At 44.9% G+C, this 15,315-nt stretch overlaps 1 protein-coding gene across 1 annotated transcript in view; it reads right to left on the bottom strand.

The window, feature by feature from the left end:
• Positions 1-15,315, bottom strand: part of LOC147678030 (uncharacterized) — a 185,029-nt gene that overhangs the window by 19,069 nt on the left and 150,645 nt on the right. The window contains exon 2 of the mRNA XM_086945604.1: positions 73-7,128. Within this exon, the coding sequence (XP_086801730.1) occupies positions 73-7,128 (7,056 nt within the window). The remainder of the gene's footprint in view (positions 1-72; positions 7,129-15,315) is intronic.

Below are 15,315 nucleotides of genomic sequence, written 5' to 3'. Positions count from 1 at the left end.
GGGTTCTGGAAGAAGTTGAGAATGTCTCAGTAATGGGAAAATGGGTGCTGGAGGAATATGAAGTAGTCTCACTCGGTTTAGAGTGGGTAGTGAATGATGATGGCGTTGTGTCAGTTGTTGAGGAAATTGAACTTACCGAAGTTGAGACTGTCTCAGTAGGTGTAGAGTTGAAGGATGAAGTAATAAGTGTCTCAGTAGATGTTGAATGGGTGCTGGAAGAAGTTGAAAATGTCTCAGTAAGAGGAAAGTGTGTGCTGGAGGAAGAAGAAGCAGCCTCAGTCGGATTAGAGTGGGTAGTGACGGATGATGGTGTTCTCTCAGTTGTTGAGGAAATTGAGCTTGCGGAAGTCGAGACTGTCTGAATAGGTGTAGAGGTGATTGGTGAAGTAAAAATTGGCTCAGTGGGGGTTGAATGGGTGCTGGAAGAAGTTGAAAATGTCTCAGAAACAGGAAAATGGGTGGTGGTGGAAGATGAAGCAGTCTCAGTAGCTGTAGAGTGGGTAATGGAGGAAGCTGTTGTTTTCTCGGTTATTGTATAAAAGGAGCTTTCGGAGGTTGAGACTGTCTCAGCAGGTTTAGAAGTACTGTATGAAGTTATAAGTTTCTCTGAAGGGGTAGAATGGCTGCTGGACGAAGTTGAGAATGTCTCAATAGGTATAACATGGGTGCTGGAGGAAGATGTACCAGTCTCAGTAGGTTTAGAGTGGGTGGTGACAGAAGCAGGTGTTGTTTCACTTGTTGTAGAAATGGAACTTAGTGAAGTTGAGACAATCTCAGTTGGTCCAGAGGTGATGGATGAAGTTATAAGTGTCTCAGTTGGAGTTGAATGGATGCTGGAAGACGTTGAAAATGTTTCAGTAACAGGAAAATGGTTGCTGGATGGTGATTTAGCAGTCTCAGTCAGTTTAGAGTGTGTAGTGAAGGATGATGGTGTTGTCTCAGTTGTTGAGGGAATTGAGCTTACAGAAGTTGAGACTGTCTCAGTAGGTGTAGAGGTGATGGATGAAGTTATATGTTTCTCTGCAGGTGAGGAATGGGTTCTGGAAGAAGTTGAGAATGTCTCAGTAACAGGAAAATGGGTGCTGGAGAAAGATGAAGTAGTCTCCCTCGGTTTAGAGTGGGTAGTGAATGATGATGGCGTTGTCTCAGTTGTTGAGGAAATTGAGCTTACTATAGTTGAGACTGTCTCAGTAGGTGTAGAGTTGAAGGATGAAGTAATAATTGTCTCAGTAGGTGTTGAATGGGTGCTGGAGGAAGTTGAAAATGTCTCAGTAAGAGGAAAGTGGGTGCTGGAGGAAGATGAAGCAGTTTTAGTCGGTTTAGAGTGGGTAGTGAAGGATGATGGTGTTCCCTCAGTTGTTGAAGAAATTGAGCTTACGGAAGTTGAGACTGTCTCAATAGGTGTAGAGGTGATTGATGAAGTAATAAGTGTCTCAGTGGGTGTTGAATGGGTGCTGGAAGTAGTTGAAAATGTCTCAGTAACAGGAAAATGGTTAGTGGTGGAAGATGAAGCAGTCTCAGTAGGTGTAGAGCTGGTAATGGAGGAAGCTGTTGTTTTCTCGGTTGTTGTATAAATGGAGCTTACGGAGGTTGACACTATCTCAGCAGGTTTAGAGGTACTGTATGACATTATAAGTGTCTCTGAAGGGGTAGAATGGCTGCTGGAAGAAGTTGAGAATATCTCAATAGGTGTAACATGGGTGCTGGAGGAAGATGTAGCAGTCTCAGTAGGTTTAGAGTAGGTGGTGACAGAAGCAGGTGTTGTTTCACTTGCTGTAGAAATTGAGCTTAGTGAAGTTGAGACACTCTCAGTTGGTCTAGAGGTGATGGATAAAGTTATAAGTGTCTCAGTTGGAGTTGAACGGATGCTGGAAGACGCTGAAAATGTCTCAGTAACAGGAAAATGGTTGCTGGAGGACGATGAAGCAGTCTCAGTCAGTTTAGAGTGGGTAGTGAAGGATGATGGTGTTGTCTCAGTTGTTGAGGAAATTGAGCTTACAGAAGTTGAGACTGTCTCAGTAGGTGAAGATGTGATGGATGACGTTGTATGTTTCTCTGCAGGTGTGGAATGGGTTCTGGAAGAAGTTGAGAATGTCTCAGTAACAGGAAAATGGGTGCTGGAGGAAGATGAAGTAGTCTCACTCGGTTTAGAGTGAGTAGTGAATGATGATGGCGTTGTCTCAATTGTTGAGGATATTGAACTTACTAAAGTTGAGACTGTCTCAGTAGGTGTAGAGTTGAAGGATGAAGTAATAAGTGTCTCAGTAGGTGTCAAATGGGTGCTGGAAGAAGTTGAAAATGTCTCAGTAAGAGGAAAGTGTGTGCTGGAGGAAGATGAAGTTGTCTCAGTCGGTTTAGAGTGGGTAGTGAAGGATGATGGCGTTCTCTCAGTTGTTGAGGAAATTGAGCTTACGGAAGTTGAGACTGTCTCAATAGGTTTAGAGGTGATTGGTGATGTAAAAATCGTCTCAGTGAGGGTTGAATGGATGCTGGAAGAAGTTGAAAATGTCTCAGTAACAGGAAAATGGGTGGTGGTGGAAGATGAAGCAGTCTCAGTAGGTGTAGAGCTGGTAATGGAGGAAGCTGTTGTTTTCTCGGTTGTTGTATAATTGGAGCTTACGGAGGTTGAGACTGTCTCAGCAGGTTTAGAGGTACTGTTTGAAGTTAGAAGTGTCTCTAAAGGGGTGGAATGGCTGCTGGAAGAAGTTGAGAATGTCTCAATAGGTGTAACATGGGTGCTGGAGTAAGATGTAGCAGTCTCAGTAGATTTAGAGTGGGTGGTGAAAGAAGCAGGTGTTGTCATAGTTGCTGTAGGAATGGAACTTAGTGAAGTGGAGATTGCCTCAGTAGGTGTAGAGGTGATGGATAAAGTTATAAGTGTCTTTGCAGGGGGGGAATGGGTGCGGGAAAAAGTTGACAGTGTCTCAGTAGGGAAAGACGTGCTGGATGGAGTTATGAGTGTCTCAGTGGGTGGGAATTTGGTGCTGGAAGAAGTTGAGAATGTCTCAGTAAGAGGAAAACGGGTACTGGAGGAAGATATAGCAGCCTCAGTCGGTTTAGAGTGGGTGGTGACAGAAGCAGGCGTTGTCTCACTTGCTGTAGAAATGGAACTTAGTAAAGTTGAGACTGTTTCAGTAGGTCTAGAGTTGATGGATGAAGTTATAAGTGTCTCAGTTGGCTTTGAATGGATGCTGGAAGAAGTTAAAAATGTCTCAGTAACAGTAAATTGGGTGCTGGAGGAAGATGAAGCAGTCTCAGTTAGTTTAGAGGGGGTAGTGAAGGATGATGGTGTTGTCTCAGTTGTTGAGGAATCTGAGCTTACTGAAGTTGAGACTGTCTCAGTAGGTTTAGAGGTGATGGATGAAGTAATACGTGTCTCAGTAGGTGTTGAATGGGTGCTGGAAGAAGTTGAATGTTTCTCAGTAACAGGAAAATGAATGCTGGAGGAAGATGTTGCATTCTCAGTCAGTTTAGAGTGGATAGTGAACGATGACGGCATACTCTCAGTTGTTGAGGAAATTGAGCTTACGGAAGTTGAGACTGTCTCAATAGGTGTAGAGGTGATGGATGAAGGAATAAGTGTCTCAGTAGGTGTTCTACTGGTGCTGGAAGAATTTAAAAATGTCTCAGTAACAGGAAAATGGATGCTGAAGGAAGATGAAGCAGTCTCGGTAGGTTTAGAATGGCTAATGGAGAAAGCTTTTGTTTTCTCGGTTGTTGCATAAATGGAGCTTACGGAGGTTGAGACTGTCTCAGCAGGTTTAGAGGTACTATATGAAGTTACAACTCTCTCTGAAGGAGTGGAATGGCTGCTGGAAAAAGTTGAGAATGTCTCAATGGGTGTAGCATGGGTGGTGGAGGAAGATGTAGCAGTCTCAGTAGGTTTAGAGTGGGTGGTGAAAGAAGCAAGTGTTGTCTTATTTGCTGTAGAAATGGAGCTTAGTGAAGTGGAGATTGCCTCAGTAGGTGTAGCGGTGATGGATAAAGTTATAAGTGTCTCTGCAGTGGTGGAATGGCTGCTGGAAGAAGATGACAATATCTCAGTCGGGGAAGAGGTGCTGGATGGAGTTATAAGTGTCTCGGTAGGTGGGGAATTGATGCTGGTAGAAGTTGAGAATGTCTCAGTAAGAGGAAAATGGGTGCTGGAGAAAGATGAAGCTGTCTCAGTAGATTTAGCGTGGGTAGTGGATGAAGCTGGCTTCGTCTCAGTTGCTGGAGAAATGGAGTTTCTTGAAGTTGAGACTGTCTCAGTAGGTGTTGAGGTGCTAGAGGAAGTAATGAGAGTCTCAGTAGGTGTGGAATGGGTGCTGGAAGAAGTTGAAAATATCTTGGTAACAGGAAAATGGGTGCTGGAAGAAGATGAAGCAGTCTCAGTAGGTTCAGAGTGGGTAGTGGATGAAACTTGCATTGTCTCAGTTGTTATAGAAATGGAGCTTAGGGATGTTAAGACTCTCTCAGTAGTTGTAGAGGTGCTGGAGGAAGTTTTGAATGTCTCTGTAGGTGATAAATTTGTGCTGGAAGAAGTTGACAAAGTCTCAATGGATGTAACATGGGTGCCTGAGGAAGGTGAAGCAGTCTCAGTGGGTTTAGAGTGGGTTGTAAAAGAAGCAGGTGTTGTCTTTGTTGCTGTAGAAATTGTACTTATGGAAATTGAGACTGTCTCTGTAGGTGTTGAGGTGCTGGAAGAAGTTCTGAGTGTCTCATTAGGTGTCAAAACTGTGCTTGAAGAAGGTGCGAATGTCTCAATGGATGTAACACGGGAGCCTGGGGAAGATGAAACAGTCTCAGCAGGTTTAGATTGGGTAGTGGAGGAAGTAGGCTTTGTCTCAATTGTTTTAGTAATGGAGCTTGTGGAAGTTGAGACTGTCTCAGTAGGTGCAGAGGTGCTGTAGGAATTTTTGAGTCTCTCTTCAGGTGTTGAATGTGTGCTGGAAGAAGTTGAGAATGTCTCAATGGATGTAGCATGGGTGCCTGGGTTAGATGAAGCAGTCTCAGTAAGTTTAGTGTGGGTAGTGGAGGATGCCGGTGTTGTCTCAGTTGTTGTAGAAATGGAGCTTACGGATGTTGAGACTGTCTCAGTTGGTGTTGAGGTGCTGGAGGAAGTTATGAGTCTCTCCTTAGGTGTTGAATTGGAGTTGGAAGAATTTGAGAACGTCTCAGTAACAGTAAAATGCGTATTGGAGGAAGATGAAGTAGTCTCAGTAGATTTAGAGTGGGTAGTTGAGGAAGCTGGCGTTGCCTCGGTTGTTGTAGAAATGGAGCTTATGGAAGTTGAGACTGTCTCTGTAGGTGTAGAGGTGCTGGATGAAGTTATAAGTGTCTCAGTAGGTGTTAAGTGAGTGCTGGAAGAAGTTGAGAACGTCTCAGTAATAGGAATATGAAAGCGGTTGGAAGATGAAGCAGTCTCAGTAGGTTTAGAGTGGGTAGTGGAGGAAGCTGGCTTTGTCTCAGTTGTTGTAGAAATGGAGCTTACAGAAGTTGAGACTCTCTCAGTAGGTGTAGAGGTACTGGAGAAAGTTATGAGCGTCTCTGCGGGTGTGAAATGTATGCTGGAAGAAGTTGACAATGTCTCAGTAACAGGAAAATGGGTGCTGGAGGAGGTTGGAGCAGTCATAGTTGGTGTAGAGTGGGTAGTGAAGGAAGCTGGCGTTTTCTCGGTTGTAGTGTAAATGGAGCTTATGGAAGTTGAGACTATCTCAGCAGGTGTAGAGGTGCTGGATGAAGTTATGACTGTCTCTGTAGGTGACAATTTGGAGCTTGAAGTTGAGACTGTCTTAATGGCTGTAACATGGGTGCCTGAGGAAGAGGAAGCAGTCTCTGTAGGTTTAGAGTGGGTAGTGGAGGATGCCGGCGATGTCACAGTTGTTGTAGAAATGGAGCTTATGGAAGCTGATACTCTCTCAGTAGGTGAGGAGGTTCTGGAGGAAGTTAGGAGTGCCTCAGTAGGTGACACATTTTTGCTGGAAGAAGTTGAGAATGTATCAATGGATGTAGCATGGGTGCCTGGGTTAGATGAAGCATTCTCAGTAAGTTTAGTGTGGGTAGTAGAGGATGCCGGCATTATCTCTGTTGTTGTAGAAATGGAGCTTACGGAAGTTGAGACTGTCTCAGTAGGTGTAGTTGTTGGCTTGCTGGAGGACGATATCAGTGTCTCCGTAGGTGTTGAAATGGAGCTGAAAGAAGTTGAGAGTGACTCAATGGATGTAACATGGGTGCCTGAGGAAGCAGTCTCAGTAGGATTAGAGTTGGTAGAGGATGATGCCGGCATTGTCTCAGTTGTTGTAGAAACTGATCTTATTGAAGTTGAGACTGTCTCAGTAGGTGTTGAGGTGTTGGAGGAAGTTATGAGAGTCTCCTTAGGTGTTGAATTGGTGCTTGATGACATTGAGACAGTCTCAGTAACAGGAAAATGGGTGCCTGAGGAAGATGAAGCATTCTCAGAAGGTTTAGAATGGGTAATGGAGGAAGCCTGCATTGTCTCAGTTATGGTAGAAATGGAGGTCACGGAAGTTAGGACTGTGTCAGTCGGTGTTGAGGTGCTGGAAGAAGTTATGAGTCTCTCTACAGGTGTTGAATTGGTGCTGGAAGAAGGTGAGAATGTCTCAATGGATGTAGTATGGGTGCCTGGGGAAGATGAAGCATTCTCAGTAAATTTCGAGTGGGTAATGGAGGATGCCGGCGTTGTATCAGTTGTTGTAGAAATGGAACTTAAGGAATTTGAGACTGTGTTGAAGAAAGTTATGATTGTCTCAGTAGGTGTAGAATCCGTGCTGGAAGAAGTTGAGAATATGTCAGTAGTTGTATAATGGGTGCTGGGTGAAGATGAGGTTGTCTCTGTTGCTGTAGAATAGGTGCTGGAGGAAGGCAAGGCAGTCTTAGATGCAGAGTAGGTGCTGGGCGAAGCTGAGGCTATTTGAGGCGGTGTCGAATGGGCACTGGAGAAATCTGATGTTGTCTCACTAAGTGTAAAATCCGTTTTGGTCGAGGTTGGATTTTTTTTGCTGGTATCAGTTGATGAGGTATTAATTTCATTTTCTGAAGTCTCCTTTGAGCCGCTTGTGTTGGTGGAAGTTAGGGAGTGGTCAATAGTTATAGCAGGAGATGTAAAGGATGGTGTTCCGCTTGATGCTGTGGAGTGTTAGTTGTTTTTTGAATAAGTAAAGAAAAACCATTAATTTGGTGCACACAAACATCTCATCCACATAAAATTATACCTTCACTTTATTTTTATAAATATTTGAATATATAGGTTGCATTAAAAATATCATTATTAATTTACTTTTTGCTTTCACGTCTGGAAAACTGCTTTTCTTATAAACCATTTTTAAAATGAAGAAGATATAAGGACAGATATTTTTCATAGTACTGCCTCTGGGGTTTTAAAAAAAAGTACTCAATGTGTAAGCCTGTTATGTTCCTTTTGCTCTTGTAGTTTGTGAACTCTTTGTCCTTTAATCATTCACTTTAATCAAGCACTATTAATCACTTTTTACACTTTTTAGAGATGCGCTTTTAGGAAGCTTGACATTTCTCTCCAGAATACTGCTTGACCAAAAATATGTTATATATATATATAAATATATATATATGTATATATATATATATATATATATATATATATATATATATATATATATATATATATATATATATATATATATATATATATATATATATATATATATATATATACATACAACTGCTTTTGATTAGCTGGTGGATGCATTTGTCACTCCAATTTGGTTCTACCCACTACAGCACACAACATGAGGCAATGGATCAGCACGCTTTACCCATTTTCTCCCTTCACTTTGAGGGAATGCCTTTCTGTGCACATTGTTCATATCCACGTTAAATAGTTTTTTTCTCCTCAGGGCCAAAGCTGGTAGAATGTGCCCTTTTTATATATATTATTTTATTAACTTTAAATATTGGTTACTAATTTTGCTTGTGTAAGAAATTGGGTTACTGGTTGGGGTTCGGGTGAAGCCTACTCAAGCAGCAGCCACAATACTCAGGATAAAGTAACAAGCAAAACCCAATTTAACCTGCACTCAACCCTCTGGTCGCTTGGCACTGAGCAGTAAAGCTTAACTTAGAGGCAACGTATAAAGTATTTATGCAGCATTTCAAACAGTAATAAAGTGAAAACACTATGCAAGAAAAATTCCAAACCAATTCAGAATAATAGAGTAGAATTTAATAAATTATTTGAGACCAAAATAACAAAGATCCAATCGGTAGAAATTGAGATATGCAATTTTAAAGATTTAAGTGAAAATTGCAAAAAAGCACAAAGTGTCAACTAGTTATTTGGATGCGCCAGACCGGGACAAAGTTTTGAGTTCAGTCTGACTGCAATAGAGCGTGGGCTGGTTAGGTACCAAGTTATACCCACTGTAAAAGTGTACCTTAAATCCTTGTTGCGGAGCCTTGCAAGATCCCGCATTGAGAATGGGTCTCTCAGACAATGCGATCTAAGGTGGAGATGCATCGTGCAGTGATGCTTCCAAGAAGCTGTGGGGCTGAGATGCGAAGTCCTGCATTGTCATCGAGGATGTCGTCAACGAGGGGCTCGCAATGCGATGTCCTGCAACAGCATTTGCTGGAAGTTGGCCTGGTATATGATGTTCACTAATTAAAGTGGGCACCTTACACCAGTCCAAACAGCCCTTATGGTGATTTAAGAGCTCAACAATAACCTTAGAAACCTATCCAAGTGGTAGCTGTGGAGCGCAGCCTTCAGGCTTATTCTTGAAGGAATGTTAAGCAGCTTGTTTTACCAGAATGCGATCTTATTGTATTGGTTAAATGAAAGGAGAACCACACGGTAGTTATAAAAATAGGTATCTATTATTATAACACACCTTAAATACCTCACAGTATCTGCTACAAGCAGATAAACACAAAGCACACAATACTGTAGCACAGAAACAATCTCAAGTAGCACTAACACACAGTGGCTCCCGGGGGAAGACCAAACCATATATTAAAACAGTGTTATGAGAACCACAACTCGAGTCAAGACAGTGTCTAGAAGTTGTTGAATCGCTGGAAAACCAAACAACCACCCAAGGTGAGTAGGTAGGGACCCCACGGAGTACGGATGCAGTGCGAGAACACGACTGCGTGCTACGTACAATTCAATGTGAGAGTTGCGGTTGCAGTTTTAGTGTTTAAGGACCCTTCCCAGTGGATAACGAAGAAACCCTTTAGAACATAGAAAGTTGGAGAGCCGCCCCACCCGTTGATACTGAAGTACCAAAGTTACCTAACCCAGGGAATATGGTGTAGGAAGGTGGAATCTGACTACATGGTTGGCCCCACTTTTTTCCCGGTGTTTTGATGGGTTTTGACTTAGTTTGGCTGGAATCCTGCTATCCAGGGTGCCAGCCTATCTGCTTTCCTCTCTAAAATGGATGCTGCAGCCACAGACATGCGTCTGACCTCACACTGCCGGACGAAACTCCTGCAGGGGAGACCTGGAGAATAGGTTTCCTGTCGCAGGGAGGTGTAACCACCTCCCAGACAGGCTTTAGTGTCATTCACAAGATATAGATTGGTGAAACAAGCTGCTTTACGTTCCTTCAAGACTACCACTAGGATAGCTTTCTATAAAATTTGTCTTTAACCTACCATCAATAAGGGGTTGTTTGGACTGGTGCAAAGTGCCCACTAGAATAGTGGACTTCATATGCCAGGCCAACTTCTCACAGCCGGGTGCATAGGATCGAAGTGGTGTCGGAAACCACCATCGTTCTCAATGGGAGTCTTCAAAGAAATGCTACTGCTGGGAAGAATAAAAGTGTCCGGTGGAACCCACAGGTGGATTCTTGAAGGAAGGAACCTGAAAGCAGACGGGACAGAGTCTGGGTCACTCAGGAGTGACCAGGAGCTCGGTAGATGAATGCCCATTTTGGGTGCTTCATGTGTGAAGAGGGAGACCTTGACTCTGCAGCCACGGGGAGGAGGAGACGTCGAGGGCGACCAGGAGTTGGATACTAGTTGTCCCACAAAGGATGTCGAGTGATGAGGGGTCAGTGTCTGGTGGGAGAACTAACAAGCCTTGGCAGTGACAACCCACAAAGAAGGTCGAGGAAGGTCACAGTTTTGCCCAGCAAGGACCAAGAGACTCACCACAGCAAGGGAAGTCAGGACAGGCATGAAGCAACCAGGGGAGCCCAAGAAAAATCATTGTTGCCCTCAAATAAACCCACAGGCCGAAGGCACAGGAGTCATAAGGGGACCACAAAACAACAGCTTGCAGGGCACAGAGTGCGAGGAGGTCAAAGTCCTTTGTACAAAGTTTGAGCGGAGGTTGGGGATATCAACAGCTTAATGCACTTAGTTGGGAACGCCAACAAGCATATATAATTGCAAAAGTAAGCGGTGCACAAGGGTTTTAGTTATGCGGTCTCCACGAGGGATACTGGCCTCAAACTTAGTGAGAGGGAAGCTCGACCTCAAGGAACATAGGAAACCACCTCCTGTGTTGCTGGAGCCTTCAGAGTTCGCAGGAGCTCAGGATCAGCAGTCCAGTCAGTTACGTTAGGGTGCCTGCGAATGCAGGGGAGTGACTCCTTCACCCCAAGGGAGATACTTCAGATGTCCTTGATACTTCACAGGTCCTCTACAGAGCCTGTATGGTGCAGAGACGATGCTTTCGACGGACAGCGAGTGGAAGTCGTGCAAAGTCGAAGTCAAGCGAATTTCATAGTTTCCAGATAGTTGAAGTTCAGTGGTTTCTTGCTCATAATTTTGTCCACATCGAATCTAGAGTACCCACGGGAGATGGTTGGACAGATTCAGGGGTCAGGAAAGTGGGGAGGATACTCCCATGTCCTTTGTCCAGTTCCGCCCCAGAGCAGGAGCCAACTGCTCACAGGACTGGTTTGAACTGGACTATGCACAGGGACTCCAAGTGTGCCCCTCATGCAGACATTCAGTCATTGGCAGAAGCCCCCACCTCAAGCACCTCACCGCAACTGACGGGTCTGCTGATCCTGAGTTCCCTCGGACTCTGAAGACTCCAACATCACAGGAGGTAGGTTTCCAAGTCCCTTGAGGTCCCAGCTACCTCCTTATCAAGTTTAAGGGCAGAATCCCTTGTGGGGCTGCAATACCTGAACCCCTGTGTACCACATAATTTTGCATTTGCATGTGCTTGTTGGAAACTCCTGAGCTAGTGCATTGAGCACCGAGTAGCCCTGAACTCTATCATCACTCCTCCAAAGAACTCCAGCCTTCCCACACCGAGTGCTCTGTGGGCTGGTACTTGCTGAACTTGCTTGAGGTCCCCTCGTGACTCTTGGTCATCTGGCCTGTTGGTCCCCTTGAGGGTCAACTCTAATTCTGCTGGGCTTCCCTGGTTTCTCCAGATGCACCCCGACTCCCCAGTGCTTGGTGAGTCTCCTGGACTTAGCTGGTCTACACCGTAACATTCTTCACCTTTCTCAGTGGGTTGCTGCTGCCAAGGCTTGTTGGTGCTCCAGTCGGACACCGACCCCTCAACACTCAACATCCTTTGTGGGACAGCTCGTATCCGGCTCCTGGTCATCCTCAACATCTCCTGGTCCTCGCAGCTGCAGTGTCAAGGACTCCATCAACAAACCTGAAGCACCCGACATTGGTGGGCATTTGTCTACCGAGCCCCTGGTCCCTCCTAAATGACCCAGACTCTGTCCCCTCTGCTTTCAGGTACTCATAAACAAGAATCCATGTTTGAATTCCAACACTTTTCACCATTCCAGCAGTGGCTTTTCTTTGAAATCCTCCAATGGGTTTGAAGGCGGTTTCCGACACCACTTCAGCCCTATTATTTAGTATAAGGTTTGGTCCCTCCCCTGGGCCCTGTATATTAGAGCTATTTACTGTCATTTTTGTGCTTAAGTATTGTGTGCTTTGTGATTATCTTTGTGTAGAAGATATTGTGTTGTACTAGATAGTGTTATATTAATAAATACATATTTTTATAACTACTGTCTGGTTCTCCTCTCATTTAGTCAATACTATAAGGTTGCATTCTGGTAAAACAAGCTGATTAACACTCCAAGACTGAGCCTGAAGGCTGCTCTCCACAGGCTACCACTTCTATAGCTTTATAAAGGTTGTCCTGAGACCTGTAAAATCATACTGAGGGTTGTCTCGACTGGTGCACGGTGCCCACTTTAATTAGTCGACCCCATATACCAGGCCAGCCTCTCACATTTGTGGCAGCGGTTGGGATTCAAGCTTGCATTGTTTTACCAGATAAATATTTCTATTGTTTAACTAAAAAAACTAGTACTAGGTACATATAATGCTAATTTAGAATAAGTAAGTTCTACTGAGTGTAGGAAGGTGGAATCTGACTACATGGTTGCCTCCATTTTTTTGCTGGTGTTTTGATGGTTTTTGACTTACTTTGGCTGGGATCCTGCTATTCAGAGTCCCAGCCTATATGCTATCCTCTCTAAATGATTGCCTGTACTTTAGGTACACTCCAGTTTGGTTACTGGGGTACCCTTGTAAGTCCCTAGTGTATGGTATCTTAGGTACCAAGGGCATAGGTACCCCAGAGGCCTACCAGGGGCTGCAGCATGTATTATGCCACCCATGGGAAGCCTTCCAAAATGACACCACAGGACTGCTACTGCAGCCTGGGTAAGGTGGCGCATGCACCCCTTACTAAGACATAGGTTACCTATATCTACCTTTAATCACTGACACATATAAACCAGTCACTCCTGAAGGCAGAGTGCTTGGTTTTGTGTGAGAGGGTGCCAATGCATGAGCAGGACCCCTCCACAGCTTTCGGAATCTATCCTCTGAGGCTGTTCTATGATGCAGCCAGACTATATACTCTTAAGCGCATTATAATCTCGGGGTAAATGCTAACTTTGGAATGGCTGCATTCAAACATGTTGTGTTTGGTGTCAAACACTTTGGAATCCTACCCCTCCCACGCCAGTCCTGGTGGCGGGGGTAGAATTCCAACCTTCTAGATGTTAAAAAGGGTTCCAAAGACAACCGGTAACCAAAGACCCTTTTATGTTGCCCGGCGGTATCGCCTCTATGACCCACCAATATTAATCAATGAAGAAGCAGGCGCTGGAGACTGGAAGGCGGGAAACGAGGATTTTATTCTCTCCGGAGGAGAACACATCAATTCAGACAGCAAGTATCGTCACGAGGTGCTCTAACCACATCTCTGAGGCCTGGCCTCTTATACTAGGGTTTACGACCTTTATTGCACATAACACATTCTCGCAATACTTTAGTACTTGAAAGAACATCCTTGGAATCTCCCCTTCAGACCCGTTCCCACATACATTTACAGTTGGATTCCCCACCCCGGTCACAACAGGTGATGGTTGTCGCACAGCAGGGCATTCCGCCGATTCACGGAATGCATGGGGTTTGATCGGATCTCATGGGGTGGGGGCTTTGATCGGTTCGGGGATCTTTTGATGGGGAGGGGAAGCTTCCTACTGTACGGGGTAATAAACAGTATCCGCAGGGCCAGGTGGCGGCCTGGGAACAGGGAAGACAAACGGGGACACAGGAAAAGGGGGTTTGCATCAGAAGGGTTTGAGGCCATGAAAGGAATGAGGGGAGGTGTCGCGCTGGGAACAGGATGGGATTCCGTGGTGAAGCTGCGCCGAGAAGGGGTTTATGACCCAAGGCATGAGAGAGCGGGGGTTGTCAGCGTGCGGGGGAATGCTTGCGAGGTTAAGAGAGAGAGAGAGACGCGCTGGCTATCAGCGAGGGGCAGGGAGGCCATGGTGCTCAAAATGGCTGCCGCTTACGCGCACGAATGGGCTTGGAAAGGGGCAAGATGGCGCCGATAATGTTCACCAAGTTTGTACTTATTTTCCACAGTCCTCCCTTTAACATTTCCAAGACATCTTGCTGGCCTATTTCCTATCTACACCTATATGCAGCGGTCATAAGTAAGGGAGAGGGGACTTAGGTGAAAGAACTGTACATAAACATCACATTATAAACATCATATTGAAAAATCTCATCATTTAGTAGGCGGGTTCATCGTTAAGTTGGTTGCAAAAAAGTCATCGTAATGCAATATCAGACTAGAATTATGTAGCGAGGGCGTTGGGTACAGATCATAGAATAAGAACTGGTAAGTTATCATATAAGTAAGTCCTTTTTGTATACGGCGGGTGCATAGTCAGTCCAATGGTGGTTGGGAGAGAAATGAGATACAGTAAAAAATATATATATATCAGAGTTCTCGTTGTCCTTTGTCGTCTTCTGTCGGCACTGTGGAGCACCTGGATTACCTATCAACAGAAATGTTCATGTGGATTGAATCGTCTGCGGGCAGGGGTGCATTCTGTTTGGTTTTCGCCAGACCTCGTAGGGGAAATGCGTTACGGTTTTGGAGCAGGTGCATCTTCTTCCGTAATGTAGAGCATAGATTTTGCAATGGAAAGTGCAATTGTTCCAGAATTGTGAGATCTGTTCGTTTCTTGTGTCTCTGTGGTGGGCATTTCCTGTTGCTTCCATCATCTTCAGGGTGCTTGGTAGCGGGCAGAACCACAGACTTTGTTTATCTTTTCTTCGGAGGCGACCCTTGGTGGAGTTCTAGGTCACCGTTCTTGGATTTAACATAGTTCGTGGTCTACTTAGTCGGAGCTCCCTCCCTTCTGACGCAGGGAGTACTCTTCTCTGGGTAGCTCAGTAGGATTTGGAGGAACTTGGGAGTTCGGGTGGAAAGGTGCGGGTGTGAACAGTCCTTATGGTAGGTCGGAGGAGGAGGGGATGGAGCAAGGCCGAGTCGGGAACAGATCGGGGGGACGGAGGGTTTGCGACAGGCGGGTCCGTAACCATGTTCAGAGAGCGGGGACTTTTTGGCACACGTTGATCATAGAGCAGGGGCTTCAGGTCAGCCCTTTCCTTAGCTTTGTTTGAAACAGTGCCCCGTCCTGCGACTCCTTACTGCTGTGGTCTCGCCTCGGCCTCCGTCGCTGATGTTCCACAATCCGCAGTCAGGCCGCGTGCTCCCACATCCGGTCTCTTTCCCCTCCGACAGTGATACCCTTAAATGAGTGTTGAAAAGACAGTCTTTAGAGATTTTGCAGAAAAAGGTAATTACATAAGTCTATTTTCTCTCCCAACACCAAGCAACTGGGGTAAGTACTCGCTACATTTGAGATTTTTGTGGCTTACGTATAAACAATTGATGATGGATTTTGCTGGATTCCTTACAACTTCCTATTGTTGGCTAATTCTTTGACGCTTTGATGATTATTACGTTCATTTGTCATATGTCTATTATAGTAGATGTCAGTTCTTCTGGCAGAGACCCATTTCCCT

The sequence above is a fragment of the Lissotriton vulgaris genome, chromosome 12, assembly GCF_964263255.1.
Source record: "Lissotriton vulgaris chromosome 12, aLisVul1.2, whole genome shotgun sequence".
NCBI classification, from domain to species: Eukaryota; Metazoa; Chordata; class Amphibia; order Caudata; family Salamandridae; genus Lissotriton; species Lissotriton vulgaris.
The sequence above is the reverse complement of the archived record's forward strand: the minus strand, read 5'-3'. Positions and strand labels throughout refer to the sequence as shown.